At 36.6% G+C, this 13,260-nt stretch overlaps 1 protein-coding gene across 2 annotated transcripts in view; it reads right to left on the bottom strand.

The window, feature by feature from the left end:
* The window catches only part of FNIP1 (folliculin interacting protein 1), a 133,256-nt gene that overhangs the window by 20,457 nt on the left and 99,539 nt on the right, over nucleotides 1–13,260 (bottom strand). For both annotated transcript variants that reach the window (XM_004420231.3, XM_004420232.3), the window contains 2 exons: nucleotides 3,905–4,051; nucleotides 2,597–2,766 (listed from right to left, as the gene is read on the bottom strand). In XM_004420231.3, coding sequence (XP_004420288.1) covers nucleotides 2,597–2,766; nucleotides 3,905–4,051 — 317 coding nt within the window. The remainder of the gene's footprint in view (nucleotides 1–2,596; nucleotides 2,767–3,904; nucleotides 4,052–13,260) is intronic.

Raw genomic sequence — 13,260 nt, 5'->3', positions numbered from 1 at the left:
TAACTTTAATTTAATTCAATTTTCTTCAAGTTGTCAGTATACACATTTAAAAACCGCTATTTTTACTTTACAAAAACCTCACAATTTTTAAAGGAACAAACATAAATAGGTCTCAAATAAATATATGCTATACACAGTATTATGATAAATTTTCTCCTTTGGCTAAGATACTGGTTCTAATACCATCATGTCACTGTTCAAAACTACTCCCAAGGTTCCCACTAATTACAAAATAAATTGAACTTGCGTTAGCACAGCAAGTGAGTCTTTCATGACTGGTTCCACTTTACTTTTTGAGGTTTATCTTCTTATAGTTACCCTTTTTCATCTTTATTCACCCAAAGTCCCACTTAAAGTGGACTACTTAAACTGGACCACTGAATATGCTCAGCACTTTTAACACCTAGACCCCTTTACTCATGCTATTCACAGGCATACCCTGGAGATATCGTGAATTCGGTTCCAGACCACCACAATGAAGTGAGTCACACGAATTTTTTGGTTTCCCAGTGCCTATAGAAGTTATATTTATACTATACTGTAGTTTATTAAGTGTGCAACAGCATTATGTCTAAAGCAACAATGTACATACATTAATTAAAAAATTCCTTATTGCTAAAAAATGCTAACCACCATCTGAACCTTCAGCAAAACATAATCTTTTTGCTAGTGGAGAATCTTGTAAAAAACCACAATATCTTCGAAGCTCAATAAAGCAAAGCGCAATAAAATGAGGTATGCCTGTACTTTCCCTTCCCTCTGTATCTCTGCCAGTCCAAAGCTTACCACCCAAGCATCCTCTCTTGGGCAAGTAAGCTTCCCTACTGAACTTTTCATTTCTATTATAGTTCTTCTTTGAATTATTATTGCCCACATATATATTACCTACAGTATTATACTACCAACTTCTTGAGGGCAAGGACTAGATATCATTCATCTTTATACCCTCTAACGCTCTTTGCACAGAGCCTTAGATATGCACTCAACAAATGATTATAGAATTGAAAATAGATTTGAAAAGTCATTAAAAAAATACTACTGAATTACTTGATTTGAAAAAAGTAAGTTAATAACCATACAATGGACTACTACTCAGCATTAAAAAGGAATGAACTATTAATAAATCAAATCTCAAAATAATTATGTTGAATGAAAGAAGTAGGACCAAAAGAAGCATGTACTGTATGATTCCATTTATATAAAACTCTAGAAAATGCAAACTAATCTATAGCGACAAAAAGCAGACCAGTGGCTGCCTGGGTATGGGGGACAGTAAACAGGGAGCGTGTGGAGGAACAGGAGGGATGGATTACAAAAGGTCATGAGGAAACTTTTGGAAGTAATGAGTATGTTCACCATCCTGATTTTCGTGATGGTTTCAGAAGCATGTATATTTTGACATAGCATATATCTAAACTTACAAAAGTGTACACTTTATACATGTGTGTGCTGTATATCAACTATTCCTCAATTAAGAAGAAGGAAGGAAAGCAGGAAGAAAGGGAGGGAGGGAGGTTACATGAATTAATAAGCCACATGACAATCTGCCTAGCAAGCTCACTCATCAGCACAACCTAAGGGAAGTTTCTACTAGGTCACCAAAATCTTCTCATCTTACTCTTCGCCCATCACCTAATAGCAATAGAGTAAGAGTATGAGTAATAGCAGCTACATTTACCAGACACCGTCCTAAGCACTTCACATGTATTATCTCATTTAACTTTCACAACTTATGAAGTATGTACTATCTACTATTATCCCCACTTTATAAATAAGGAAACTGGGATTCAAACGTGGTCTGCCTGGGCTGGGCCAGTGGCGTAGTGGTTAAGTACGCATGCTCCGCTTTGGCGGCCCGGGGTTCAGATCCCAGGTGCACACCGACGCATTGCTTGTCAAGCCATGCTGTGGCAGTGTCCCATATAAAGTGGAGGAAGATGGGCACGGATGTCAGCCCAGGGCCAGTCTTCCTCAGCAAAAAGAGTAAGATTGGTGGTAGATGTTAGCTCAGGGCTCATCTTCCTCACCAAAAAAAAAAAAAAAAAAAAAAAAAAAAAAAAAAAAAAAAAAGGTCTGCCTGACTCCACAGCCTGTGCTTTTAAGCACTATGCTACACTGTCTTCCTAATAACCGTCAACTCATCAACTATCCCCTCACTCCTGTTACCCATTTATTTAGTGGGGCCTAGTATTACGGGAAAATTTTCCAGAATTACTCAATAAAAGCAGAACAACAGAAACTTCAATGACTGGTTCTCAGTTAACCAGATTTAGTCCAGCTATCACAGGTGACTTTGCTGATTCATTTTTTCTAGGCAAAGTACCTAATGCACCATGAAGACCTTGCAGTTACTAGTAAACTAGCCATCATCCTGCTCCTCTTGCTCCAGCTGCAGTTCTCTATCTACAAGGAATGATATCAGGCATAAGACAATTTAGCAGACATGAAAGGACAAGTAAAGCAGAGGTGCTTCAGAATGAAGGAGGTAAAAGAGAGCACTTTATTTCTTAATTTTTGTTTTTGCTATAAATAACACCAGACAGTTATACAAAAGTCTAAGTATAATGCATAATGTAAGGGATTTCAGACTACATACCCAGTTGTGCCCAAAGTGGGTTATATGGATGAGTCTTTGCCAACATGTCCACACTCTGAGAGGAATGTTTTTCTAAAAATATTTTTATAGGTGGTTGTCCATTTGGCATGACTGTTGGAACCCAGGCAAGATGATTGGTCAGAACAGCAGTAATGAGTGCTGGCAAGAATCTGAAAACAAAATGCATCCTATCAGATTCTAATCTGCCTTCATGAAACCGTAGGTGAAACGCAGTGACAGAATAAAGCAAAGAAAGCATACATTCTCATGTGGCTAAAAAGCATAAAAAAGGAGAGGAAAGAAGAAAGGATAGGTATATTACCAGGATGAAAACGAAAGTTAATACACTTATTGGTTGGGTAGGAGTTAAAGAAAATCCTTAAAGTAAAGACAGCATTCACACAGAGCTATTTCTTATCACAATTACAAAACAAAAATGCCATTTTACTTGAAAAACTATGGATTCTTCTCAGTGTTTAATCTGCAAGATTTATTAATGAATCAATCAGGTCTATACATTTCCAAATTACTGAATGGGAAAATAAAGGAAAATATTAAGCAAACTTTGCTATCAAAGAGAATAAAAACATCTGGATTCTAGGAATTTGACAAATGGTAAGAAAAAAACAATATGATAAAATATCCCATTAAAAATGTATCATTGGAGGGGCCAGCCCAGCGGCACAGTGGTTAAGTTCGGTGGCCTGGAGTTCACAGGTTCGGATCCTGGGCACAGACCTACACACTGCTCATCAAGCCATGCTGTGGGAGGCATCCCACATAAAAAGTAGAGAAAGATGGGCACAGATGTTAGCCCAGGGCCAGCCTTCCTCAGCAAAAAGAGGAGGATTGGCAACAGATGCTAGCTCAGGGCCAATCTTCCTCACACACACACACACACACACACACACAAAAATGTATCACTGGAATTCTGGCACTTCCTTATATTTTTTTTACTTCTTTTCTATGGAATGAAACTGTAAGCGGATAAATTTTACAAAAAATGGGAAGTCTCAGAGAGTTTTGTTAGATGTCAGGAATTTTAATTTAATACATACTTAAAAACATTTTTACTGTTTCTCATTCATAAGGTTCTGTGCCCTTCTTCTATGCCCTTTTAATGATCTTCTAGAATTCTGTTTTGATTACAATAATATGAATTCCAAAGATAGTGGTTAATTCTTTCACCTTTGTAAATGGGTTTGATCACAATCTACATACCTAGTTATAGTAAATAATAGCTAAGACAGCATAGATAGATAAATAGACAGAGAGACTGATACATAAGTAGATCGAGTAAGCCATTACTGATTTTTGGAAGCATTTTCCATTAGAAAAGTGAACTCCTTCATGAAACGATGGCAAAGCTGATTCTTCTCTGGAGTCCCCGACATCATTGTAAGCCAGACAGGTTCTCCAATTCGTGGCATTGTATAAAGATTACAAATTGTCGTTCTAAAAAGAGGAAAACAGATTATGAAATTCATAGTTCCCAGAATTAGCTAGGCTTAAAATAAAGTTTATGTTGCAAGCTGGGGCTGAACCCCCAGATTTATTAAAGTTTTTGAGAGAAGATAATGAATCAAATTGTTCCTTCTTTGTCATCAGATAGCACCATGGGAAATGTTCTGTATATGAACTCAAAATATGTTGGTTCTGGTGCTGGCTCTGCCCCCAGTGACTGCATGCCCTCAGGGTAAATTATTTCCCTACTTTAAGCAACAGTTTCCTCCACCTGTAAAATGAAAGGATAGGACTAGATAATTTCTAAAGCCTCTCTTAGCTCTATATTTCTAAGGTATATGCTGTACTTAAATATATTGCAAATAACCCACAACACAGAAAAAAAATATTCTAAATGGGGTAACAGTTTATCCATATACCCACTCAAAACCATAGTTTAGCGACATCATTTTGCTTCCTATGCAGAGACTCTTTAGTAAAGTTCTGAAGGACAATAAGGACACTATACCTGCATGCTATATTTTATGACTCTCTCTCAATCCTCTGCCTTCAATCAACACAAGCGAGCATCATTGCACAATTATGACAGTGCTTTTCTGGCTGTCTATTGCATTTATTTAGACAACAGCTAGTCCTGTAACTTGCACTCTCTCCTGAAGGCTTCAAGGATACCTTTAAGATGTCAATTCTTTTCCTTATATTAAAATCTATTCAGCCAAGTCCTATATACTCACTAGACTAAGCAGCTCCTGCAAAGTCGGGGCTTACAAAACTAGTCAATCTCTCAGAAGCTACAGAATGGCGTCCTACTTTCTAGTCTCTAGAATAGTGCTGTCTAACAGAACGTTTGGCAATGATGGCAATGCTCTATACCTGTGCCATCCAATATAGTAGCCACTAGCCATATGTAGTTATTGAACACTTAAAATGTGGCCAGTATGACTGAGGAATTGGACTTTAAATTTTATTTAATTTTAATTAAATTAATTTAAATGGCTACATGTGGCTAATGGCTACTACATTAGAGAATACAGCTCCAGAAAGTTCTCTAAGATCTCCACAAGCTCTAAAACCTACCTCAGCATAATTCTCTAACACCTAGACTCCAAAAAGGAAAAGAATTCTCTTGCCTGTACACGTTTTATTGAATCTCAACACAATATACTAGAACAGATAAAAATGACAAAAATAGATCATATTAACGAGTTCTTGGTAGGGCATAAAATCATTGCTGAGAACGTAAAATAAATGGAAAACAATTAAAGGTATTTTATAGAGAAAAATATAACTAAAATATAAACTAGAGATATGTGAAAATGCTTATTTTTAAAGCCTACTAAGGACATCAGATAGGATGGAAAACTTAGCACAAATGTTTATCCCCTTTCAGTTCTGATGTCCCAAATGAACACCAGTTACAGATTTGAAAACAGATAAATCACTGCAACAAATAGAACTGGAGAGGAACCTTAGTGAAAATGAAAATTTTAGATTTAATAACATTCTAGAAGACAAAACAGACATAGAAATGTTAACTGAAGTAGTAGGGTAGAGGAAGATATGGGTTATAGTGCTCACAGATGGGGACATCTACAAGGAGGAGTTAATTTACCCCACCGAAACAAAAAAAGGCTCAGGACTCACAAGTGCCTGGTAAAGTAGAGGGCAGGAATTATATAAAATTGTAAATTGGGAGACTAATTCAAGTCCATAAATGGTTGGTGACCCCTGTCTCCTCCCCATTTTCCCACAGAATAAGTACAGATAGGAGAGCAGACATAACAATTGAATAGCCCAGAGAAATGACATCCCTCAAACTCTTCCTGATATATGAATCTTTCACAGTATATAAACAGAGAGTAAATCTTGTGGTATTAAAATTTCATGGGGGTGGGGGTAGGGGATGATTAGGAGGAAAAAATGTCTAAATATGCTCCTTCAGGGAGTGATAACGAAAAAAGGTTGAGCAACACTGCCCTAAAGTGAAGTTCTCCAATCTCTGCCTGATTATGCACAGAGCTTCCAACCTACATTTTGGTGCTTCAGTCTCAACTGTGAATGCGCAACTAAAATACTGATATATAGGGAAGGCCTCCAAGAAGAGAGGGACACAAACAGAAAGACAGAAACACACACAGACATACACACACACGCACAAAATGACTTCAGAGGAAATACAAAATAATATCTTCAGAAAAAGAGAAGGATGCAACTAGACTTGGTGGTGAACACAATGCAGTCTATACGGAAGTCAAACCATAATGATGTACAGTTGAAATTTATATAGTTATAAGCCAATGTGACCTCAATAAAAAAAAAAAAAAGAAAGAAAGAAAAAGAGAAGGAAAACATGATAGAAAAGAGACACAGAGGATCAATCCAGGAGTGCCAGTTTCTAACAAAAAGAATTCAAGAGAGAGAATAGAGGAAAATAAATTACCAAAGAAAGCAGAAAATTTACCAGAGCTGAAAAACAAGATATTGCTAGAACTATACTGAGAGGCTACAGGACTGAGGAGAAGGTATTAACTAATGGCAGAAAATCAATATGCTCTAAAATTGATAAATCAAGAAACAGCTGCATTAAGTATAGTGTTTGATAATATGGAGGTAAATAACAAAAGAAATAGGTAAGAGTTAAAAGAGAATGTTTTTGGGAAGTAAGAATGGCGATGAGAGAGGTAGGATAGGGTTCATTTATTTTTCATTATTCGATCTTTCAGTATATATATTTTTTGTTTCTTAACCATTTGAATGTACTTTTTGATTAAAAGAAGCATCGCATGGGGGCCAGCCCGGTGGCATAATGGTAAGTTCGTGCACTCCACTTCAGCGGCCCAGCTTCTCAAGTTCGGATCCCAGGTGTGGACCTATACCACTCATCAAGCCATGCTGTGGTGGCGTCTCACATACAAAATGGAGGAAGATGGGCACAGACGTTAGCTCAGAGCCAATCTTCCTCAGCAAAAAGAGGAAGATTGGCAACAGACGTTAGCTCACGGCCAACCTTCCTCACCAAAAAAAAAAAAAAAAAAAAAAAAGCAGCACCACATAAATGAATGAATGAGCTGATCAACTTGTTTTTCATGAGTTTCTTCAGCATACTAGTGTCTATTACAAGTCCGTGTGTCATGGCCCAGAGCCAGATCACTAACATCAGTATAGTGGTCCAATGAGGACATTAGCTTTAGTGGTTTAGTGTAAGGATATGTACTATGACCTCAGAGTGTATCAAGTACAAAGAAATTAATTATGCAATAGCGCTTCTTACTATATACAACTCTATACTGTCATTAACAATCTAGAAGTAATGGTGCTTTCTTCCCCACTGAGATTATGCCCTACCCTTCCTTGGTAAGAAGGGCAAGTATTTTCAATCATCTGACCCTTTATTTTTCCTGCTATCCCTAGGGAATGAAAGACTCCTTTAGTTGGAAGAGAACTGTGGACAGGATTTCGTTTTCTTTGATATGCACAAAAAAGTCTGAGTCAAAATCCAAGGACCTCATCTTGCCAGGCAGCAATGCTAACTAAACATGCTTCCTGTTGCTCTAAGTTTCAGGGCTTCTGAACACATGTGAATCATTTCCTTCCTCTTCTCAATTACCCAAAATTCATTAATCATCTGGTCTCAAATAACCACATACTTTAAAAATTATCTAATTGCTAATTTTTAATAATCACTTAATTTTAAAATTAAGTATGACAGATTCTCGTTATTTGCAGTAATGTTCTAGAAAGTCGACACGAACACTGAATTAGTGAACACTGAATCACTGTTCTTAGGGGAAATACAGGATTAGGTTCCCGTGAGCCTCTGGTCACATTTTTGTCAACCCATCAATACATAATCTTGTTTTATGTAGGTTTCTGCTTAAAGGCATTTTACTTAATAGACTGTTGACTCATTAACATTGAATTCACAGCCAATAGCACTATGACTCATGCCCGAAGGAAGCTCATCTAACACATGCACTTTCTCTGTAAGGCATATCACAGCCTTCTCGCCCTTAGGAACACTGGATAGCATTTCAGCACTACGCCTGGGAGCCATTTTTAATAGCAAAATCACTAACAAAAAGCACAAAGTGATTTAAAAAAAAGTGGCACTAAATAGACATCAAAAAGGACACCTGTTTACAGAATGAGAAGTGAAACAAGAAGGAAGATCGCACCTAGGAATGTGTGTGAGGCCACTCAAATTCCTCACTGCTCTGTGCATGTCCACAAATGATCATAAAAGCCCTGTAAGTATTATTTTGGAGTTATAAATAAATTTTAGCAAGTAGGTGAATTGATCAATACAGAATCTATAAATAATGAGGATCAACTGTACATATTAAAGAACTTCTACAGATACAACCCTTAATAAAACTTATAGGAGTTTTATAAAGTATTTTTAAGATATTTTAAGAATGCTCAACTGACTTGCACAGAGACTGAAGTAAGATAATCAAACTAATGCAAAAGGGAAGGTACACAATCATAACATGATTTTCAGTGATTTTATAACTCAAACAACTTGTAAATTCCAGGCAATCTTAAAATTCTAAGGCTAGGCTATTTATACTACTCAATACCACAGCAATTAATTCACAGGTATCTAATAAAAAATTTTTTAAATAAAAACATTGTTTATAATCTAAGAGCAAGATCAGTATTCTACTAGGAATGAGTCTTATGACAATATTTACTGTTCTGGTAACCTCAGCTGGATCTATAAAGACAGTGTTTCCTCAGAACTCAAGTAGGGATCCTTGGTCTTTTGCCACGAAGTTTGTGACTACAGAAAAGAAACTGTCAATCCAATAATGTAAGTAACAGCTCCAAGTGCAAGGGCAAAGATTCACTGCCTTGTAATACTGCAAAATGTAAAACTCAAAAAGAATATTGCAGGGTTCTTTTAAGCAAAAAGAATTGTTCAAAACATATATTTGTAATAATTATAGTCCAAAGTCAAGTAAACAACTTGAATAAAACAATAAAAATTTTAAAATTATTAACAAAATGCCTGAACATTCACTGCACCTTTCTTTTACATTAGAGGTATAGTATCTACTTCAGGAAAAGCAAAACTCAAGAATCTTTGGTTGAACTTTCAAGCAAACTCTAGATTAAATTTAGAAATTGACAAGATTATAACTTTTCATATTTATTAAATAATACTTATATTCATGACAGGCATATTTTATAGGTTTCTTTTTTTTTGAGGAAGATTGGCCCTGAGCTAACATCTTTTGCCAATCTTCCTCCTTTTTTCTCCCCAAAGCCTCAGTAGATAGTTGTACATCCTTGTAGTTGCTCTATGTGGGACGTCGCCTCAGCATGGCTTGATGGTGGTACGTAGGTCCGAGCCCAGGATCCGAACTGGCAAACCCTGGGCCTCCGAAGCGGAGTGCGCAAACTTAACTGCTATGCCACCAGGCCAGCCCCTATAGGTTTCTAATAGAGAAATCTCTCCAGAACTTTTTCTTTCTGAGTTATGTAGTTAAGTAAAATTTTCCAGCTATGTAAATGGCACATAAACTACAGACTACATGGGTATCTGTGCAAAGCAAAGCTGTCATAAACCATTAGAAATATATAAATAACCACTGTACCCAGCTGATAATATTTTGACTAGTGTTAATTAATTAACCATGGTATTAAGTTTCAACATGCCTTGGTTTCAACAAAACATAAAAACTTCTCCCTTTGCATACATAATTTCTTTTGAGAATTTCCAAGCCCAGAAACTCACAATTTCAAAGCAAAATTATTCTCAAATGCTGACTGACATCTTCTTTAAGGGATGGACAGCAGCTACAAGAGAAGGCTTAGAGATATACGTAGCATCGTAGTAGTACAGGGGTAGGATACAGTTTAATAATTTTTCTCCTTGATAACAGTTTAAGCCAGTAATTTCCAAAACAGCTTGTGCAACAGAAATGCTAGGCCCTAGACCTACTGATTCATACTCCAGTAATTTAGGAAACAGTTTTCATTATGCTTGTCTAGTGATTAGCTCAGTACTGGAATGAGTTTTTTTTCAATCACAGGTTTAAAGTAATTTAAGTTACAAACAAAAGTCTACATCAATTTCAATTTTAATTAAATAAATTTTTCAATTCTACTTCAATTCAATGTTTTTCCATAAAAATATTGATTTAAAAATAATTGAACTTCCAATTTCAGCTCTGACATGTAAAGAGCTTGGAAGTCATCACTCTCATTCTCACAACAAGAAAAAAGCTGAGCAAACTGAAAATCAAAGACTGTTCTTAGCTATATCACAGAATTGAGGTCAGAGGGTAAATCATCACCCAGAAAACTGGACAAATAGAGGTAAATACAGAGAATCACAGCTGAGATCAGCTTACCTAAAGCAGATGCCTGTAGTGCCAATAACTGGTAGGAACACCTAAACAGGAATTGACTAATTGTTGGAAACTGAGTATGAACTAGCGTTGAGTGATAAAAATTCCTGGGGGCCCAATCTTAAGGAGACCCCCACACTTCTGTGGAGTACCATCAGATTTTCATGGTGAAGATCAAAAAAAGTCCCCGTATGTTTTGGACAGGGGGAGGGGAAATGTAACAATTTTTAAGCACACCAAGAGCATTCTCCAAAACAAAGGCATACCCTCCCAAGGGAAACTCCTATACAAGAGCCTTATCTGAATTGGGAGAAGGGCAATTAGACAACTCCAACTCCTACTAGTCTTCCTGGCTCATCTAAAGGGAGGGAAAAAAAGGTAAGAAATGCTTCTGAAGGTCAAAACCCAGGAATTCAGGCTCACTAAAAAGAACTAAGATTTAATCCTAAGATTATAGAACACTTCCTCTCCCCACCCCCAACACCTTACTACCATATGAATGTGGCTTGAGTACAATAATAGCAAATTATAAATGCAAGAGTTGCAGGACACACAATCTATTTAGGAAGGAAATCTTGGGGAAATCCAAAGAAATAAGGAAAGAAAAAAGGAAAAACAAATAAACATGGAAATTATGGGAAAGTAAAGCTTCTGAAACCTACAACTAGAGCAAACATTAAATACAGCCTAGATTCTAGCCAAATTAATAGAAATCTCATACGAAAAACTTATAAAACTCAGTTCCTATATCCTAAAACATGTCCAGCTTTCAACAAAAAATTGCTAAAAGGCAATAAAAACACAGTCTGAAGAGACAAAGAAAGCATCAGAATCACACTCACATAAGGCACAGATTTTGGAATTATCAGATACGGAATTGAAAATAACTACAATTATTATGTTAATGGCTCTAACGGATAAAGTAGACAACATGCAAGACGAGATAAGTAATATAAGCAGAGAGATGAAGACTGTCAGAAATAATCAAAAGAAAATGCTGAAAATCAAAAACACTGTAACAGGATACCCTTGATGGGTTCAGGAGCAGACTGGACACAGACAAGGAAATAATCAGTGAGCTTAAAGATATGTTGATGAAAATTTCCTAAAGTGAAAAGCAAAGAGAATAAAAGATCAAAAAAATCAAAACAGAATATCCAAGAACTGTGGGACAACTGCAATTTCCTATACACATAATGGGAATATCAAATGAAGAACAGAAAAAGAAACAGAAGAAATATATGAATAATGGCTGAGAATTTTGAATAATTAATAACAGCAAACAAACCAAAAATCTAGGAAGCCTATAAAACACCAACGAAGAAAAATACTAAAAAATCTACGCCTACACATATCATATTCAAGCTACAGAAAACCAAAAACAAAGAGAAAATCTTTTTTTTTTTATAATTTTATTTATTTATTTTTTCCCCCCCAAAGCCCCAGTAGATAGTTGTATGTCATAGCTGCACATCCTTCTAGTTGCTGTATGTGGGACGCGGCCTCAGCATGGCCAGTGAAGCGATGCGTTGGTGCACACCCAGGATTGAACCCAGGCCGCCAGCAGCGGAGCGCATGCACTGAACCGCCAAGCCACGGGGCCGGCCCGAGAAAATCTTGAAAGAAGCCAGAAGACAAAAAAGTACCTTACCTATAGAGGAATAAGAATTACATCAGGGCCGGCGGGGTGGCTTAGTGGTTAGGTGCGCGCACTCCGCTGCTGGCGGCCCGGGTTCGGATCCTGGGCGCGCACCAACGCACCACTTCTCCGGCCATGCTGAGGCCGCGTGCCACATACAGCAACTAGAAGGATGTGCAACTATCACGTACAACTATCTACTGGGGCTTTGGAGGGGAAGAAAAAAAGGAGGAGGATTGGCAACAGATGTTAGCTCAGAGGCGGTCTTCCTCAGTAAACTGAGGAGGATTAGCACGGATGTTAGCTCAGGGCTGATCTTCCTCACAAAAAAAAAAAAAAAAAGAAAAAAAAGAATTACATCAGATTTCCTGTCAGAAACCATGCAAGCCAGAAGAGAGTGAAGGGAAATATTTAAAGTGTTGAAAGAAAAAAACAGAATCCTGTATCCAGAGAAATTATCATTCAAAAGTAAGAAATGAATACTGTCTCAGACAAACAAAAACTGAGGAATCTGTCTACAGAAGAACTGCTATTCAAGAAATGTTAAAAAATACTTTTCACAAAGAATAAAAATGATATAGGTCAGAACTCAGATCCACATAAGCAAAGGAAGAGCACTGGAGAATAAGTGAAGATAAAATAGAAACTTTCATTTTTATTATTCTTAATTGACCTAATGAAAAATATTTGTTTAAAGTAATAACACCAACAATGTATTGAATGATTATAGCTAATGGAAAAGTAATATGAATGACATCAACGTTATGAGGGATGGGAGGGAGGAATTGGAAGTATCTGCTATGAGGCACTTGCACTATCTATGAGGCAGTGTGGTGTTATATGAAAGTAGACTTATATTAGTTGTAAATGTATATTGCAAACTCTAGGGCAAACACTAAAAAAAATTTTTTTTAAGCAGTAAAATGAACATGGAAAAAGAGGAGTGAAAAATGAAATCATATAAAATGCTTTAAGATCAGAGAAGGGGAGAAAAAGAGGGAAAGATAAAAACATAAAGAACAAGTGCAACAAACAGAAAATAGAAACCATGGCAGATAATAATCCCACTATATCAATAATCACTTTAAGAGTGAATGATCTAAATATACCAATTAAAAGACAGAGACCTGGAGGCTACACACTTTCTGATTTCAAACTATATTACAAAGCTATAGTAATCAAAACAGTATGGTATTGGCATAAAT

Source organism: Ceratotherium simum, chromosome 4, assembly GCF_057802395.1.
Source record: "Ceratotherium simum simum isolate JZ-2026a chromosome 4, ASM5780239v1, whole genome shotgun sequence".
Classification (NCBI taxonomy): domain Eukaryota; kingdom Metazoa; phylum Chordata; class Mammalia; order Perissodactyla; family Rhinocerotidae; genus Ceratotherium; species Ceratotherium simum.
The sequence above is the reverse complement of the archived record's forward strand: the minus strand, read 5'-3'. Positions and strand labels throughout refer to the sequence as shown.